The following is a 20,333-nucleotide window of genomic DNA, read 5'->3' as shown; positions in this document are numbered from 1 at the left end:
GACATCGCGTTAACAACATTTGCCTCTTACACGACTTTTTCCACGGCCGCCTCGATTTAGAAACTAGTGACTTTTTCACAAAATCCGCCACCATCACCCGTGGTCACGCCCTTAAATTAGTCAAGCCTCTTGTAAAATCTAATTTTCGCCTAAATCATGCCACTTTCACTGCAATTCATGACTGGAAAAATCTACCATCTAATTTAATTCAAATTGAAAATCGTCATACTGTTGAATCCGGCGATCCACAACAAGCCTGGTCGTTTAGACTTAAATAATAATTGAATTAATGGTTTTCCCAGGACCTTTTTTCCCATAGAAGCATAAGCTATGGGTTTTTTTATGGTCCGAATTTAGCTTAGTTTAGATACAGTTTAGTTAAGATTTGGTTAAGGTTTATTTATAGTGATACTTATGTTTGATATGTTTTATATGTAAAGACTTAAGAATAACATTGTACACTAAACAAAAATAAGAACTGTCGTATAGCACGGCTTGTAATTGCTAAGAAATACTGTACTATTGTAAAGGCTATAGTAATACATTTGAAGGGTTCGACGGATGGTTTTTGTTACTAGGATGTTAAAAGGCCCTCTTGCCCTGTAAAGTCATAAAACTTAGGGATGACGAATTTTGGGGAGCGCTTGGTAACAATAATAGGGGTAAAAACTTGAACTTTGTGTAAAACCTAGCAAAAAGCAAAGCATGAGTAGATCGCTTTGGAATCTTGGTGAAGAAGGAGCGATTGTTACCATCGGACAATGTAGAACGCAAACCGACTCTGCCGAGAGAGGTTGTAAAAGAAAGTCTTAGAAACTTTAGATAAACAGACGTGTTTTTAAGGAAAATTAATGTAAAGAAATGTTGATTTGAGTATGATTTAATAAGAAAATATAGTAATTAAAGAAATTATTGATGATTGCATTTGGAGCTTTATCGTTATTAAAATAATGACACACAAATAAGTTAGGGATTTAGATCGGTGTTTCAGTCCGCCGATGTGATATCAGGAGGGTATCACAAGCTCTTATGTTGGGATGGAAGTCGCAACATAAAATTCAGCCTTTTAGACATATTACACCAGTCAAATAGGATTCAATTGCAAAGTGATATCGTAAATCAGTGCAGCAGTGGCAGTAGAATAAATACATTTGTTTGCCAGTTTCCAAGGTCGAAGGAAACTGGTGATGATAGGTTACGCCTTGCAAATCTTCAGCAAACACAGTTACCAAGTTATGATGAAATAACTCAACAAGTAATGAAGGCACAAGAAGAAGCGTTAAGTGATGCATTGAATTTGACACTTTAAGCATATTTGACTGTCAGCTGCCATCGCCTAAAGGACACAATATTAGAGGACCAATTTGAGCAAGATTTGGAAGTTACAGATGATGAAGGTGATTTTGAAGAGAAAATAGAACAAGGTCTGAATGAGATACAAGCCTAGAATGACGATTGTAAAGATGATATTGAAGAAGACCTTACATTAATGTATTCTATGGGAGGTTCGAACTTAAAAGATTATTCTTATGAATATAAGTAAGCATGGGCGAATACCAGTTTTTGACTGTCGAGACGAATATCGAATAGTGAAAAATTTTCTTATCGAATACCGAGACGAATAGTTGTTTGGGAACCGAATATCGAATAATTAGGCTTAACTTAAAATTGCCCTTATCGAATAGTTATCGAATAGTCAGAAATAGAAGGATAAATTAAAATGCGATAGTTATTGATGCATTAAATCATGTTTGACACTGTTAATAGACATAATGGCTGAAGCGAGAAGAGTAGAAGGGTATGCCTTTGAACCAGAATATACTGAGGCTGAAATTCTACAACGCAGGGCTGCTGCTGCCGAAAGGAATGCTGATGTAAATCAACCGAACATCGACATTATACAGTTAACTGAAAACTGCTCCTGTGATGGAGGCTGTACAAATATTGCTTTAGAAACTGAAGATACTTTGGGAGAAGAAATACAAAAATATATATGTACCGCTGATACTCTAACACTAATTTATCTTTTAATAAGGGTCGAACCTGGTCTCATTAGTTTTTAATTTTAATTTAATCAAAAGCTTTTTAAGCACAATGCGAACGTACTATAGCTTTACCCATTTAATTTAATATTTACCCTAGACAACTTAATTAATAATCTTTAGATAAAAGTATTTAATTTTAATTTTAGTATAAAGTAGTAAAGATTAGAAATATGTTCCATATATTACTACATACTAGGTTATTAAGTAAATATATATCCTTACACCTTCATTGAAATTATAGCAATATTATATTACAAGATGATTGAGCACATATACAGGCCTGTACCCTTGGGTACTCTTTAAAAAATAAGAATTATAATGGTTACGATGCATTTTGGTACAAATATTGTGGTCGTTATTAAAATATCGCTAACATTGGGTTGACTAAAAATATAATTTTTCATAAGTGATGTACGATTATAGTTAAAATACGTTAATAATACTATAAATGATGCTTTAAATATTAATCAAAAGACTGATTCAGCTATCGAAATGTACACAAGTAACTCATGTGGAAAAAAACCAATGATGCTAATTAATATAACCGTAGGGGGTAAATTATATTCTGGTAGAATTCTAACTTTATTCTGAGAGAGCGGTTGCTCTCTTAGATAAGACCTCATACTGCGTTTAATGTATAAGGGTGGTTTTTTGATTCGATGTAACTTTTTTCCTATCATGGTTACTGCTTTGAAAAAATTCCACTGAACTAAAATTCGGACCCTTAATATGTGGTTAAAATTTCAAAGAGATCCCTCCATTAGTTTTTATTATAGAAAATAAAGTTGCTAAGGGTGGTTTTCATTTCAATAAAAACATTCAGACATTTTGGCAAAAAAAAGGGAAATTTTCCCATAGGAATAACATGGGAAATGTTTGCTGTGATAGCCAAATGGTCTCGACCATTTTTTGAAGACTGTTTATTCGATAGGTCTGAAAATGGTTTTAAATGAAAGGTTGAACATTAAACTGGTGCCTTTCGAAGTTTTTTTGAAAACAATTAATATTAAGTATTACTTTTTGTACTTTTAAGCACATACTTAAACTTACGACCTTTTATTCTGTTGGACTTACGTGGTATAATCCTAGCAAAAATCATAGAGAAACGTACTGTTGGACTTACGCTGTTTTACCGCTAATAGAGCGAAGTTTTTTGTTTACTAAATGCGTCGTCCACTCTGTTTATGGGCGAGCTTAAGGCCAATTTTTTTCACTTTTCATCTAAAAGAAGGGGTTAATTAGTCCCAATTTTATTTTATTCTCGTAAGTTAAACTTCATTATAATTTAATACAAAAGAATTTAAAGTTAAGATTTAGCCGATAATTTTTAAATTCACTGATTTCACTAAGCCTCGGTGAAAAGTTCAAGACAGGCTGATTGTACTATTGCAGACTAGAGACCAATTGGCCGTGTTGCGTTCGTTTTAAGGTGTTTCACCTGGTGCCATTGGCCAACGATAGCCGCTAATTAGGTAATTTGTTTAAATTAAATCAATTTTTGTTGTTTATAGTAGATCAATGCAAACTACGCACAAGGGTTCGTTCCCTAGTTTCTCGACTGGTGCCGTCAGGCAACGGTTACCGCTACGAAGATACGTTTTTTACTGGTAAAATAAATGATAGATTCAATAACACTATCACTAAACCCTGTCACCAAATCAACCAATATTTTTAATTCAGGTCCTTCCAATCATTTGTACTAGGTAACAATTCAATTATTAATTATTTGGGCTCATTCTAACGTTACCTAAGAAAACAATAAACAATGGCCAGATTACCAACGATAAACGCTACAGAGATTAAATCTGGTGCATGCGGTCAACGGTAACCACTGCGCAGATCATTTTGTTTGTTTAAATTAGTGGTAAAATAAATGATAGATTAAATCACACGATCACTAAACGCTGCTGACAAACCAGTTTTTTATCCCGGCTCTTGCAATCATTTTTATTAGGTAACAGTTACGTTTTTAATTACTATTTATAACCGCTATTTAGAATAAACCTTTTTGTTTAAATTAGATACATTTTTGATGTGTAAAGTAGATTAATTCAAACTACGCAGAAGGGTTCATTCCCTTGTTTCTAGACAAGGGTTACCGCTACGAAGAGACGTTTTTGCTGGCAAAATAAATGATAGATTCAATCACACTATCACTAATTCCTGTCATAAAATCAATATTTTTAATTCAGCCTCTTCCAAGCGCGAAATTACAAATTAAAGGGATGTACAGTGTGTTAATTAGTTAATATAAATTTTGGATAAATATGTTACACACTATCATTAGTAATTTCTGAAGAGAGGAAAAACGGTTGAAATTAATATTTTTTAAATTTAAAAAGCAAATTTGGCTCAGAAAAAAACCCAGCGCCAGAAGCCTGTCTTATAAAATTTTCACAAGATGATTCGTTCAAGAATGTCTAGAATTAAGTCGCATAGAAGTAATAAATATTTCACCTAAGTCAACTGACTTGGCCAGGCAGGGCATAGCACCACTCGATCCATGCTCACGGACAATGCTCTGCATCTTGCGTAGTGTTACGCGTGATCTAGTGGGCTATGGGCAGGGTAAACAAATACGGGGCTGCCAGGCTGTCTCTTACACAATAATGATACAGGGCAAATGACCAGTTTAAAAATAAAACCACGGGACCACTAAGAAAATGCTAGGGTAACCAGAGTCCAGACATTAACTCAAAAAGTTTAATTGTCCAATTCCCAAGTTTAGCAGACGACGTGGTCAAATATTATTATATAGCGCGAGCAGCTTGCGTCCATGAGCGCGGATCGAGTGGGCTATGCTTGCAGGAAGAAACTTTGTCTCAGTTACACCAAAGAGAATATAGGGGAGGAGTTGAAGATCCCCCGCTCCACAAGGCTAAATTACATTGTTGCCCCTAAATTATACTAGTGGTACGAGGGAGTTTCCGGCTCAGTCGCGCCACCTACGATACCGTTAAATGTCTCAAACGGAAATGCCTCAAAGAAAAAGAGCAACAAGATTTTCCCCTCTTTCCACTCCTTCCCTATATTCTCTTTGGTTACACCTTGTGTTGGAAACCCCCATACCTATAGCGTTGCCTGTGTACCCCCACCTACGGCACCGTAGTCCTCCCAGCATCCTCAGCGGTTAGGTAGGGTCGTACACTCGTACTGGATGAAATTGTAAAGGGCGCCCCCTCTATCTTAAAATTAGAAGCTAGCTCTCTTACAAATAAAATGGCGCTACGCGGCAGCACTTAGCAATCGCCTACCGAAGGGTGGGGGCGTGCGCGAGGTACATTGGGAGAGACACGGTGCCGTAGGTCGCCCATCATCATTTGCAATCCATCTCAATTCCCTTATCCCTGGTTACACTGCTACAACGAAAACCAAATACCAGCAACATAAGTCCAAGCCAATCATCTGAAAGACTCAAAACGATGACTCTGATTCTTCTGAATTTGAAATATCAGTAGAAATGATTCTAGATAATCCTCAGAGTTATTTTAAATATTTTAATGCTCAAAGCCAGGGGATAAGGAAAGGCCAAAATAATTTTATTATGAAAATTTGATGTTTTCAGTGATAAATTAATCTCATTGGTGATAACTGATTAACTGGTACCTGAAAGCATTAGTAACTAACTAGCAATATTAGGTCCCTTATGCTTACGCTCCCCTATATTTATGTTTGTGCTTAGTGCAGATTTTAAAAATGCAACAGTTTCTTAACAATCTTAATTAAAATGAAGACTGAAGGAACAGATATTAATAAAAAATGTCTTCGTGGACAAAGACTAGAAAAAGTAAATGATAAGAGAACAAAATGGAATGACCGAAGTAACAGATATTAAACTTTTTCTTTAAAGACATGATTATAAAACATCAGTTATTTGAAAAAAAATGCTTATCTTCGTTTTTTTCACCAAAATTACATTTGCCCAAAAATTTTGTATCATTAAATTTTCCATTCTTTTCAAAATGGTTCGTGTCAAAGATTTACTATATAACAGAAACATGCGACATCGTTTATATTTACAGCTAGATTTCCAGTGTAGACCATGATAGAAACAGTTCCTCGTTAGTGATATTTAAAAGGATTGCAGCTTTTAATTTGAACTACAATGCGTTTTAATACTGGAAACTAAGCCCAATAGTGAAATAAATACGCAGCCCACCATTTGTCGGTGTCCATTTACGTGTTTCGTGTTATACGTTTGCTCTACAATGTGTTCCTCATAGCGAGTTGAAGTCATACCAAACTAATTCAATCACAACTTTTAAAACAGTTCTCACGCACTCAATAATATACCAAAGGTTTTTTGTTAATAATGTCTTTTATCCAGATTTTAATGATTCATTTATAAAACATTTTAAATCATCGACCCAAAAAATGGGACCCAAATTGAATCGTGGTCGAATAAATGCAGGCGCAAAACCAAAGCACCCTAAAGCGACGTTTAAAATGTCAATCATGATGAAAGATAAAATTTCTTCCTTCGGTTGAATTTAGTCGTTTTAAACAACGTTTTGCCTTATAGTTCGAAAAGAGAAACCTTTAAAAATAACCTATATCCATACTCGGATATTTATTCTAATCCTTTTCATTCGAAAACTGTTAATACCACAAAGGATATATAGAATGAATAATCTGTCTTTCGAAAACAATGCAAATATAATTTTGGTGAAAAAAACGAAGATAAGTATTTTTTTTTCAAATAATTGATGTTTTATAATCATGTCTTTAAAGAAAAAGTTTCATATCTGTTGCTTCGGTCATTCCATTTTGTTTTCTTATCATTTACTTTTTCAAGTCTTTGTCCACGAAGACATTTTTTATTAATTTTAAGTGGGGCAATATCTTGGATTTCTAATTGGACTTTATTTAGGATAGTTTCAATACGGGTTTGGTTATTTTCTATTTGGTCAACTTTCTTTTGGGTATTGGATAAGTCAGTACGAATTGATTTTAGATCGCATTGCATGTCATCTAATTTGCCAGAGATGGTTTTAAGTTCATTAAAAATTACGCTTGTGTCATCATTGGGCATTTTCGGGTGTGGACTTGAGTTAGAGTTAGTTTTCTGGCGGGTTCTCATGTATGCTTATCAGAAATACTGTGCGCGGCCGGGCAGAGTTCGCTTAAACTACAGTAAGAGGAAAAAAGGTAATACAGAAGTTTTGAGATTATTATTTCATAGACCATTCGTCGTCGGATGTCTGGCATGTTGCTCTGCAAAGTAAAATATGTTATTAACTTAATATTTAAATTTGGTAGATAAAACTTTAATATTTACTTGTGTAAAAGTTATTTTAGCATTTCGGGTAATATATTCCGCAAATATGCAAGTAAACATTACGCAATCACCGTCATTGATCTGTTGTGGAATATTCTAGAAATAACAGGGAGTTGATCAACATTAATTGCAAAGTTAAATAACAATAAATATATAAAAATAATAAAATAATGTAATACTTTAACTGTTTCTAGTTTCCAATCATTCATATCAAATTCAATTTTGCGTTTATCCCTGCTTTCCTTTGCCAAATAATCCTTTAACGAGTTCAAACACGCATTATTACTTCCTCCTATAGAGTCATAGTATTGGATTTTTTGGTGACGAAAATCGATCACCTAAAATAAAAATGAAAGACAGTGCAAAGTCTATCTCGCGTGAATCCAGTGGGAGAAGAAATTCTCCCACCGCCGCGGTTTTTACTAAACCGCCGGGGAGAGGGGCAAAATCAAAGGTTGCGACACCTAAATCAAGAAATAACAACAGACCAAAGACTCCTACACAGTTTAAGCTAGAGCAAAACGACTTAAGTCGTGTAGAGTGCTATAAATGCGGACTCTTAGGGCATTATGCCACAACCTGTCCGGACAAACAAGAAGTCGCACAAAGACAGGCTTCGGAAAACGCGAAAGCGGGAAGACAAAAAGGGGATCGTCTTCCCGTCGCGCGAAGAAAGTAAAGCCCCCTATGGAAGTCGGCTCTATGGATGTGCGTCGCTGTGAGATTGATCCTCCCGTAGCCATAGAAGCCGTGTATTCGCTTGGGACTTTCGCGACTAGACTAGATTCAGGCGCTGATGCGTGTTTTATCAGCTTATATCAGTGGCGTAATTTAGTCAGAACTTTGAAACCAGACTTAGTACTTCCGGAAGAAGAAGAGACTCAATGTATAGTGTTAGGCGATGGACGTTATACCTTCACAAAGGGACGCGCGCGAATAGACTTCCGCTTAGGACAGTTGAAACTAAAGCAGGAGTTTCACGTAGTTCCCTCACTGCCAAACGATTTTATTTTGGGGGAAAATTTCCTGTATAAACATCGTGCCATTTTGGACTTTGGTATAAAAACTTGTGAGATTGACGGAACAAGGTTTCCATTCGTGCTTAATCTCCCTGGGTTAAAGACACCGACCCCTCAAATTATAGAGGATATTGAACAAGCTGTCGCGTCGCCTACACTTAGTCCCAAACAGAAGGAAGACTTAAAAACTTTATTATTACGATTTCCAAAACTATTTTCGGAAAAAGCGGGTCGACCTAACTTAGTATATCACGAGATTCACACTACCACCGATGTTCCCGTTAGTCAACGCGCGTATCGTATTAGCGACGAGAAAAAACGGATAATTGAAGATCATCTTCACGAAATGATCCGCGACGGTATCGTGAAGCCATCCGTTAGTCCTTACGCGTCGCCAGTAATACTTGTCCACCAGAAATGCGGAAAGATACGTTTCTGCGTCGACTATCGCGCGTTAAATAAAGTGACCGTGAAAGATCCATATCCGCTTCCCAGAATAGAAGAACTATTAGGAAATATTTGTGCCCAAAGTTCATCACAGCACTAGACTTAAAGAGCGGCTATTGGCAGATAGATCTCCATCCGCAAGCGAAAGCGAAGACCGCTTTTATCACGCACGCGGGGAAGTACGAGTTCGAAGTACTTCCGTTCGGTCTATGCAATGCGCCGTCGTCGTTTCAACGACTTATCGATGAAGTCTTCAGGGATGGACATCACTTTTCCATCTGTGTCTATCTGGATGACACCGTCATTCCATCCAGTACTTGGGCTGACCATTTGCAAGCCTTGGAATATGTCTTTCACCGACTGTCTGAAGCGGGACTTACGCTTCAGACGAAGAAATGTCGCTTTGCGCAAAGCGAAGCGACCGTGTTAGGGCATATAGTTAATGAACGAGAGATTCACATTGATCCCTCCAAGACTAGGGCTATAGTAGACTTTCCCGTCCCAAAGAACGTGAAAGAAATCCAAAGATTTCTGGGCATGGCGAGATTGCACTCACGATTCATCCCGCAGTATTCCAAGATCGTTGCCCCGTTAAATCACCTCAAGAAGAAAGACGTTCCGTTCCAGTGGAAGAAAGAACAGCAGGAAGCGTTCCAGGCCATCAAGGATGCGATCTGCATGGCGCCTCCTTTAGCGGCTTACAACCCTAAGTTGCCGTGTATCCTGACAACGGATGCTAGCGACGCCGGACTTGGAGCTTTCCTGTCACAAATCCAAAATGACGTTAAGGTACCTATTGCCTATGCCAGTAAACAGCTGACCGACGTCCAGAGAAGATATACCACTACGGAAAAGGAATGTCTTGCCATCTATTGGGGAGTTGGAAAGTTCCGGCCATACTTGGAGAATATCCCGTTCACCGTGATCACGGATCACAAGGCACTAAAGTGGTTATTCACCTTGAAAGAACCAAATTCTTGACTTGTTCGTTGGACAATGTACTTGCAAACGTATGACTTTAAGATCATACACAAGAAGGAAGTTGAGAACAAGGTTGCGGACGCATTATCAAGAGCGCCTGTCTCTCTATTAGCCATGTCTTTGGACGACATGACTTCACCGTCCTCGTCAGAAGATTACAGTCCAGCGGAATCCTCTTCAATGACGTCGACTACGTCCTCAACCAGCAGCGGATTAGCTCCTCTCGCCAATCACGCATTGTACCACTCTTTCTCACTAGAAGTACGAAAGGCCCAACAAGATGAACAAGCCACCCATGACATCATAGTCTAGTTATCAGGAGATAATCCTCAACGACATCGGTACTACGAACTGAAGAACGATGTCTTGTATCGAAAGGCCTATGGTAGTCAACCAGCGAAAATGTATTTGCCACAGCGGTTCCTACGGGACGCCATCCGCTTATTTCACGACCACCCTCTATCTGGACATCGAGGTCGAGATCGTACCTTCGATAAGGTTCGGGCCAGATACTGGTGGCCATCATTCCGGCAGGACGTTACCGAGTACGTCCGCGGATGTCCTTTGTGTCAAATGCACAAGGCCCGCAATAGAAAACGTCCAGCACTCATGCAGCCTACGGCCATTACAGAGCCATTTGATTTTGATGAGACCTCTACCAAGAAGCCGTCACCATCACAAATACTACCTGGTATTTACGGACTATGCCACTAAACTTGTCGAACTGTACCCGATGAAGAACATCACCGCCAGAACATGTGCGAAGAAACTCGTCTCCGTGATAGTTTGCTACGGATGTCCGAAAGCCATCGTAAGCGACAACGGGACACAATTTGTTTCTCAACTTTGGAAGGACATTCTCAAGATGTTCAAAGTCAAACCACGATACATCACTCCGTATCAATCTCAGAGAAACATCGTGGTGCGCACAAACAGAGTTCTGGGAGAAATCATTTCGACGTTCGTTGGTCGAGATCACCGAAGATGGGACGAGAACTTACCATTTATTCAATTCGCCATCAACTCGACTACACATACCCAGGGTTGGCAGGATTTTGCCAGGGGTGGAAAAAACCGCGGTTTTTATCTGGTAGAATCTGGGTGGCAAAATCTAGTTTTTTCCGCGGTTTTTTACACTTGCTAATGTTTTTTCTGTTTTAGTTAAATTATTCGTTACTATTGGTCGAAATTGAAAAGGATAGCCATCTCATAATATGTTCTATTGTCGGTTCTTTTTTTGTACTAAAATTATTCCAAGAAATGAAAAATACCACATTCCCAATAGACCCAACCAATTTTTCTAACGGCTCTGATCTCGTTCGCGGGTTTTGATTCTGGAAAGAGATAGCCCGATTGGCTTGATTTTGCCATGCGCAGAACCAGTTTTACCCCATGAGTCAGACTCTAATCCAATCAGAAAAATAAGAGATTTATTTTCGTCACTCAACGACAGATGGTACTACAGCCAACTTCGTTAGTCACGTGATCCTATCCCTAAAATTCGCTAAAAGCATAGCCAGTCTAGAGTCTACAAGGCCCCTTTTTTCCACAACCCCTTCTTTAAAATCAATGAATAGACCACCCAAAAATCCGAAATTATTGTGAAAATTATTCGAAAGGAAGCGTTAGAATCACATTTTACACCACGCGATCACACGTGTATAATCTGACTAGTTTTCAAAACCAACCAAATTGAAAAGAGGAGGAAGGAAATTGGACGCAATTTGGAATGATTTTGATAGAATCCATATTGATTGCAAAGTCAAAGCAAAATGTAAAAAATGCGGATACATTTTAAGTAATAAGGCGGACAGGATGAAAAATCATTTATCGAAGCTCTGCTCAAAAGAGTCAAAACGGAATGAACTCTAGGCTCAAGATAAACCCAATGATGACGTCGTCATGGTAAATAATGCTAGTCAAAACGGAATGAACTCTAGGCTCAAGATAAACCCAATGATGACGTCGTCATGGTAAATAATGCAAGTGAAGAAGACCAAGGCAATGCGGATTCAGCACACTTAACTGGAGAAAAACGAAAACGCGTAATTTCGTATTAGATAACTATGTGGTTACTACAAACCTTTCGCAAAAAGAACAATTGGATAAATTAGTGTCTGAATTTTTTTATTCGTCAAATATACCCTTTTCTGTTGTGGAAAATATTAACTTTGTGAAAATGGTTAACGCTTTACGTCCTGGATATGTTCCACCAAACCGAAAAGCCTTAGCTGGCAAACTGTTAGATGATTCCTATCAGAAAATGCAAGAAGAAATGAAATACGCCATTAAAGGGAAAGAAGGAACCTTGATGGTGGACGGATGGAGCAACGTTCATAATGATCCAATTACTGTGGCCTGCATTCAAGTTGAAGGTAAACCATACTTCATGGAATATCTTGACGCCGTTTCAAAGAAAAAGGACGCAAACTACATGACTGCCTTTTCTCAAGGTGCAATTAAAAAGGTTAAAGAAGACTATAGTTGTGATATTAGAACTGTAGTAAGTGATAATGAAGCTACAATGGCTAAAATGAGAAGACAGTTGGAAATGTCGGATGATCACTAAATTACGTATGGTTGCGCTTCTCACTGGCTTAATCTACTTGGACAGGATTTAACCCCTTCAGCTTTAATGAAACATATCGTTGAGATCCACGTTCATGCTGCAAATGGATGGCTCAGAGAATGTTTAGGCCATGTGAAACCCCAGCTTCCGTGTGACACTAGATGGAATAGTCAGGTTGACACAATAGAATGCTATTTAAAAAACCACTTTCACTATTTAAGCATAGAAAATGAGCATTTTGACGTAATGGATAAGTCTGTTGTTAGAAAAATAAGAGATTTCAATTTGCAAAGGCAACTTAAAGACCTTCTAAGTCAGCTTAAACCAATAGCAATAGCATTAGACACTCTACAAGGATATGAAGCAACTATTGCAGACACCTGCCATATTTTCCTTGGACTTTTGTTAAATGAACATCTTGCTCATAAGAAGGAGACTGTGATGAAGAGGTTTCGAAATGCCATTAAAGCCCCACATATATTAGCATATCTCCTTCATCCAAAACATAATGGTGAACTATTAGATGATGATCAGAAGGACGAAGCCCGAAGATGGACCAGAAGCATTGATGAAAACTTCATACAATATGTCATACCTTACGAAGCAAAGGATCAACCTTTTCCATCTTCCTATTTCACTACAAGTACCATTCAAAATATGAAACCAAATGTCTGGTGAGAAGCCGTTTCTAAAAGTAGTTCTGTTCCCAAAGATTTCACTAATTTAATTAGCCATATTTTGACATGTCCAGCTAGCTCAGCCTCAATAGAACGAATGTTTTCTAATTTGTCTTTTATTTATGGGAAACTTCGAAATAGGCTCAAAATTGAAACAGCTTCTAAACTTTTGTTCTGCTATCAAATGCTTAATAGAAAAACGCCTTGCATATTTGAATACTAAAATTTTATTTAGAAATAAAGACCTGAAATTTAAAATAAAAAATAGCTTTGTTATTTTTCTAACGTAACATTAACAAACATCGCGGAAATGCATTTAAAACTCGCTAGTTTACCACTTTGTAACCATGAATTTAGTTTTTGCCGGCTTTTTCCACGTGTCCCGGCAAAAACTAGTTTTTGCCGGGTTTTTGCCAACCCTGACTAAGGGCTCTCTTCAGTGTACACAGAAAAAAGTTAAGAAAATAATCCTTTTGCCTTATTACGAAAATGCAAAATATTTTTTATCATGTTTTAAAATGCTCATGTTTAGGTAGGAATAGTGTTTGAGTTTCAAACACCGTATGTTTTGGTCATATCTAGTAGGAGTGTGCGAATACCACTTTTGGGTATCGAACCGGTTACGGAGTACCAAAAGATTTTCGTTATCAAAATCCGAATCGAATAGTTTATTGCAAATCGAATACCGAATATTTTTACTTCGCCAATATTTAACTCTATTCTTGCGAATACTAGGTTTAACTATTCGCGATTAATCGGGTAGTAACCCTAATAGTAGGGTCTTTGTGCCGATACCAAAACATACAGTGGAAGGCAGGGAGGAGCGAGGAGCAAGGGGTAAGATGGTGGATGAGAAAATATCTAAGATGGAGGTCTGTGTATAGTGTAACCTTAAGGTTAAGCTTCTTTGATTGACGCACCCTGCTCTCGCAGCTACAAGGGGGCGTTGATTGACAGGTCAATGAAGCGTGTTCGATTCTCGGCTGTCGTTGTTCATAAAATTCAGTACGAAGATAGAGTGAATTACGATTCAAGAAATAAACAGTATTTTGAGATGTTAGTTAGACTAAAATTCAAACCATTAATTTCACCGGTATTAATTAAATGGGTAAGGGGGATTAAACCCCAGATTGTGCTGAGGGTGAAATATACTCATCTAAAAACCCAACTAGGAAAAATTATGGTTCCCCGTAAAACCCTGGCTCTACTGATTTTTCTAGATCATTTTGGAATAATTAAAAATACCCCATAAAACCCAGGTTAAAATTATGACGTTATTACCAATAATGCACAGTCAAAGCTGGATTTCTAGAGTATTCTGGAAAAACTAAAATACCCCGTAAAACCTGTAGCCATCTTAACTCAAAAATGAAATTAAATTTTCGATTAATCATTAATTTATAACAAAATACCTTAAATTAACACTATAAAGATAATACTAGCCCTTTAAACTTAAACCTATCCCTTTAAAATAAACTGAAAAGAAATTCTTTCGTACAATAGATGAGGAACTAGCCCCTCAATGTTGACACAGTACTTTCTAGAACGATCCTATACCCCTATATCCATAGTGTAAAATGAAATACCTAGCAAGTAAAATACTTTCCAAGAACCCAGAGAAATGTCACTCTGATTTAGACCCAAGCAACAAGACCTTGAGTCACTATCCTGGTACCTGGCCCGAGAAACTTCTGGAACATTTTTTTTAACCCTTAAACTGACCAATCCGTATTGGGTCCCAGATTTAAAAGTTTTGCCCTTGATTTCAATAGTTTCTTTTCAAAGGGGCATAAAATCTAGATAAGCCTTGACAAGTTTCAATAAGCTTTTAAAACCAACTCGAAAGAATAAAGGTCAAAGTTCTTACCGCCCTCCCCTTTTCCATTGCAAAAGTGGAGGAACACAAATATACGTTACAAGACTCGTAATGAAATGGTAGATCCAGACTGTTTCAAATCCGATTCTAAGTTTCCACAAAGTTTAGATATGGCTGTAAACAATAGTTTTATGGAGCTAAATTTGATTTTATCTTAATTTGTAGAAAAAGCACCGCAATGAACATGGTAAGTTAAACAACAGTTAATTCTTCTTTGGAAAAACCTTGATTTCATATTATTTTTATGGTTTCAGTAACACGGATGTTTTAGAAATTACCCATAAAATCTTCCGTATTGTTTTACCTTCATGCAAAGCTGAGCTAATTAGCAATTAGATAAGTATTTACGAACTAATTTATTAGCCAATTAACAATTAGACATAGAAACTAATTAAATTCAATTAGAAATTAGGCATCTATTTATCAAACTAATTAGTAAGAATAACTAATTTCCAATTAATTACTTGACTAATTAAGGTAAAAAAGTAACCATAAAACTATAAAAGTGCCCATGGATTTCCTACTTTGGTAATGCAAAGTTTTATGCTTTTAGGCCCTCGAAAAACGGCTGCGGAAGCCGTAAATTATTCTCGAACAAGATTTGCCCGGCTGGGCACAGGTGATACTTTTGCACGGCAACTGTCGAATTACTATTATTACTATTGCAACGACGACCTTCACGTTCCTCCGAAGTCGTCTGCTTCATTTTTTTTTGTTTTATTTATGGTTACAATTTCTCTCACAAGTGGCGCCTTAAGCGCCACTATCTCTTTGTAAAAGATAAAAAACTAAATGTTGGCGGGGATAAAAACCCCCGCCGCCGCCTGCTAAAGGGCAGTAGTTTTTGTAACGCGAACAAGTACGGACGTGTCTTTTGTTTTGCCCAAAATAAATATTGTAATCTAGTTCTATCTCTCTGCGTTATTCTTCCTACAACAATGGACTACTTGGTAATTATAAAGTCATGGTCAATAAGACCTTTAAACGGGTAACCTGGGAATTTCTTTAATTGCTAGTTTTTATTAAATTATCTTTGTGAGCCGTGAAATTAGGCCGCCTTTTCTACGTTTAAATTTTACGGTTACATAAAGTGGCGAGCTTGCCAGGATTCGTTAAGACTATCATTACCAATTGTACTTAACGCGTACTTGTGAACATTACTTGTGCCATTGCTTAAACTAATTAACTGTCGCGTCATGAATCCTGCCGATCCGCATGCTTAACGCGATTAACGCGCAGTTACCGGGATCCTATACTCCCCCGAGGAGGAACACTCCTCCTCCAAGCCTTGGTACTAGTCCTACGCATGGTCAAGGACAAGCGGCAGGAGGAATCCCACCTCCGCCGCCGCTACCGCAAGGTGCAGCGACCAATGTTTTGATCCAAACCATTCAAACACTTGCGACTACGTTAGCAAACATAGGAACTAGACCATCCGCCAAAAATAGGCCAAAACCACCCCCTGACTTAATATTTAGTGGTGTTGAAGGTGAAAGCGCGCCGGAATTCCTTCGGACTTTGACGGAATTCGCTGAATATCACAGCATGACAGACAATGACATTATCGCGCTTCTACCCCAAATATTAAGGGGCCGTGCATTAATCTGGTTTAGAGACTTGAATAGGCCTAATCAGACACTAACGTGGCGTACAGTAAAAGGCGCGTTTAGAGACTATATCTTTTAGGTAAGAGCGGAGGAATCCCTCCGCCTTGAAATAGCGCAGTTTATACAACCCGCCGGTGTGTCTTTTGACGCGTACATCGCGAGTATTACCGCGATGAATCAGAACCTACGCGTTCCGTACACTGACTCCGAACTTGTTGGTATTTGCAAGAGAAATATCCTCCCCGAAATACGCATCCATGTCTTCAACGACAACATAAGGACAATGCGCAGTTTTATAGAGAAGGGCCGCGTAACAGAAGAAATTTTACGAGCGACCCCCTCTAGCTCATTATATCCTAGAGACAGTGCAAAGTCTACCTCGCGTGAATCCAGTGGGAGAAGAAATTCTCCCGCAGCCGCGGTTTTGACTAAACCGCCGGGAGGAGTTGCGACATCAAATGCAAGAAATACCAATAGACCAAAGACTCCTACGCAGGTTAAGCCAGAATGTTATAAGTGCGGACTCTTAGGGCATTATGCAACAACCTGTCCGGACAAACAAGAAGTCGCGCAAAGACAGGCTTCGGAAAACGCGAAAGCGGGAAGGCAAAAAGGGGAACGTCTTCCCGCCGCGCGAAGAAAATAAAGCCCCTTATGGAAATTGGCTCTATGGATGTGCGTCGCTGTGAGGTAAATCCTCCCGTAGCCATAGAAGCTGTATATTCGCATGGGACTTTCGCGACTAGACTAGATTCAGGCGCTGATGCTTGTTTTATCAGCTTATATCAGTGGCGTAATTTAGTCAGAACTTTAAAACCAGACTTAGTCCTTCCGGAAGAAGAAGAGACTCAATGTATAGTGTTAGGCGTTGGACGTTAAACCTTTACAAAGGGACGCGCGCGAATAGACTTCCGCTTTGGACAGTTGAAACTAAAGCAGGAATTTCACGTAGTTCCCTCACTACCAAACAACTTTATTTTGGGAAAAAATTCCCTTTATAAACATCGTGCCGTTTTGTATTTATGTACAAAGACTTGTCAGATTGACGGAACAACGTTTTCATTCGTGCTTAATCTCCCAGGGTTAAAGACTCCGACCCCTCAGATTATAGAGGATATTGATCAAGCTGTCGCGTCGCCTACACTGAGTCCTAAACAGAAGGAAGACTTAAAAACTTTATTATTATGATTTCCAAAACTGTTATCGGAAAAAACGGGTCGAACTAATTTAGTGTACCACGAGATACACACTACCACCGATGTTCCCGTTAGTCAACGCGCGTATCGTGTTAGCGACGAGAAAAAACGGATAATTGAAGATCATCTTCACGAAATGATCCGCGACGGAATCGTGAAACCATCCGTTAGTCCTTACGCGTCGACAGTGGTACTTGTCCACCAAAAATGCGGAAAGATACGTTTCTGCGTCGACTATCGCGCTTTAAATAAAGTTACCGTGAAAGATCCGTATCCGCTTCCGCGAATAGAAGAACTATTAGAAAAAATGGGTGCCCCAAAGTTTATCACAGCACTGGACTTAAAGAGCGGCTACTGGCAGATAGCAGGCAAAAGCAAAGACTGCTTTTATCACGCACGCGGAGAAGTACGAGTTTGAGGTACTTCCGTACGGTCTATGCAATGCGCCGTCGTCGTTTCAACGACTCATCGACGAAGTCTTCAGGGATGGACACCACTTTTCCATCTGTGTCTATCTGGATGACATCGTCATTCCATCCAGTACTTGGGCAGACCATTTACAAGCTTTGGAATATGTCTTTCACCGACTGTCTTAAGAAGGACTTACGCTTCAGACGAAGAAATGTCGCTTTGCGCAAAGCGAAGCGACCGTGTTAGGGCATATAATTAAAGAAACGAGGGATTCATACTGATCCCTCCAAGACTAAGGCGATAATAGACTTTCCCGTCCCCAAGAACGTGAAAGAAATCCAAAGATTTCTGGGCATGGCGGGATGGCACTCACGATTCATCCCGCAGTATTCCAAGATCGTTGTCCCGTTAAATCATCTGAAAAAGAAAGACGTTCCGTTCCAGTGGAAGAAAGAACAGCAGGAAGCGTTCCAGGCCATCAAGGATGCGATCTGTATGGCGCCTCCTTTAGCGGCGTACAACCCTAAGTTGCCGTGTATCCTGACAACGGATGCTAGCGACGCCGGACTTGGAGCTTTCCTGTCGCAAATCCAAGATGACGTCGAGGTACCTATTGCCTATGCCAGTAAACAGCGAAGATATACCACCACGGAAAAGGAATGTCTTGCCATCCATTGGGGAGTTGGAAAGTTCCGGCCATACTTGGAGAACATACCGTTCACTGTGATCACCGATCACAAAGCGCTCCAGTGGTTGTTCACTCTGAAAGAACCAAATTCTCGACTTGTTCGTTGGGCAATGTACTTGCAGACGTATGACTTCAAGATCATACACAAGAAGGGAGTTGAGAACAAGGTTGCGGACGCATTATCAAGAGCGCCTGTCCCTCTATTAGCCATGTCCTTGGAAGACATGACTTCACCGTCCTCGTCAGAAGATTCCAGTCCAGCGGAATCCTCGTCAATGACGGCGACCTCGTCCTCAACCAGTAGCGGATTAGCTCCTCCCGCCAATCATGCATTGTACCACTCTTTCACGCTGGAAGAAGTACGAAAAGCCCAACAAGATGAAGAAGCCACCAATGACATCATAGAGTAACGTTTCTCCCCAAAAAGGGACAGATATTATACAAGAACGAGTTTTGCTTCGCAGTCCTAAAAAAACTGCATTTATACACAATCCGCGACAATTTCAAACCCACAAAGAGCCAGAAACTAGAAATTATTAGATGTATTGCATTCCGCGACGCTTTTTCAAACCCACAAAGGGCCAGAAACTAGAAATTATAATATGTATTGCAATTTGAAATGAAGTTTACTTAGTTTAATCGTTATGAAAAGTTTGGTTGTAATTGCGTAGTTCAAACATTTGTTATGATTAGAATTTTTACATCAAAAACGAGTATAAATGCGGCGTTTCGGAACAAAGAGCTAAATCAGCTACGATAATGACTCTAGTTCGAATTGGAGTTTAAAACTTATACAAGATGTAACAACACACACATGAAAACCTTTTCTGAATGTACGATAAATGTCCGAAATACGACACTGCTTTTAAAGCCACAAATCAGAATGAGGGACCTCATTTTAGGAGTAACAAAGCCACAATTTACTCGAAATAAGTGTTCTAATCTCTTCCACCGTGAAAAATGAAAATGCTAAAAGCTCATTTTGTATTTTATCGCCTTAATTATTTGACAGCGAAATGTTTTTAACGGGAACAGATTCTATATAATTTCATACGTCAGCATCTAGGCGTCCTCCCATTGGATTCAATCCCATTCGACCGAATTCCCAATCGACAGATTTTATCTGAAATATGATTTTAAATCCCGCCGTTTGCGCGGTTTCTGCCTATTGGGATTTTTTAATTAAGAATATTATTGTTACTTATAAGGCTATATAAGTTAATTTAGCGATAGGAACTTTCGTCTCACCGTGGCGCAGTGGAAGAATATCGGACTACCGTGCTACAGTTCTTGGATCGATTCCCCGAAAGAAAAAGTAAACAACGTAATAATAGTTTCATGCAATTGATTATTAATTTCATTTGAACTTAATTGCAGTTACGTTAGACAGTGTGGGAAACTATAAAGTAATAAAAAATACTATTGCAATAATGGCCTTTGAGTATTTGAAATATTTTGCGTAAATTTTATTTAAATTACGGTAATATTTTAGAGCGTTAAGGTTAGGTTAGGTTTGGTTGGGTTAGGTTTGTTTGGGTT

The 20,333-nt window shown here is 38.6% G+C and overlaps 1 protein-coding gene across 1 annotated transcript; it reads right to left on the bottom strand.

The window, feature by feature from the left end:
* Positions 1-7,121: 7,121 nt before the first annotated feature.
* On the bottom strand, positions 7,122-11,141 carry LOC149583996 (sentrin-specific protease 1-like). The gene is made up of 5 exons (XM_089863972.1): positions 11,042-11,141; positions 7,732-7,787; positions 7,503-7,661; positions 7,324-7,419; positions 7,122-7,259 (listed from the first exon to the last, which is right to left on the bottom strand). Exons 1-5 carry the CDS (start codon positions 11,139-11,141, stop codon positions 7,122-7,124), a joined length of 549 nt encoding a protein of 182 aa, XP_089720098.1.
* Positions 11,142-20,333: the final 9,192 nt, after the last annotated feature.

The sequence above is a fragment of the Phalangium opilio genome, unplaced genomic scaffold (assembly GCF_054372755.1).
Source record: "Phalangium opilio isolate 3A_F unplaced genomic scaffold, DU_Popi_V2 ptg001304l_1, whole genome shotgun sequence".
NCBI lineage: Eukaryota > Metazoa > Arthropoda > Arachnida > Opiliones > Phalangiidae > Phalangium > Phalangium opilio.
Note: the sequence above shows the minus strand (reverse complement) of the source record. Positions and strands in the feature narration are given on the sequence as shown.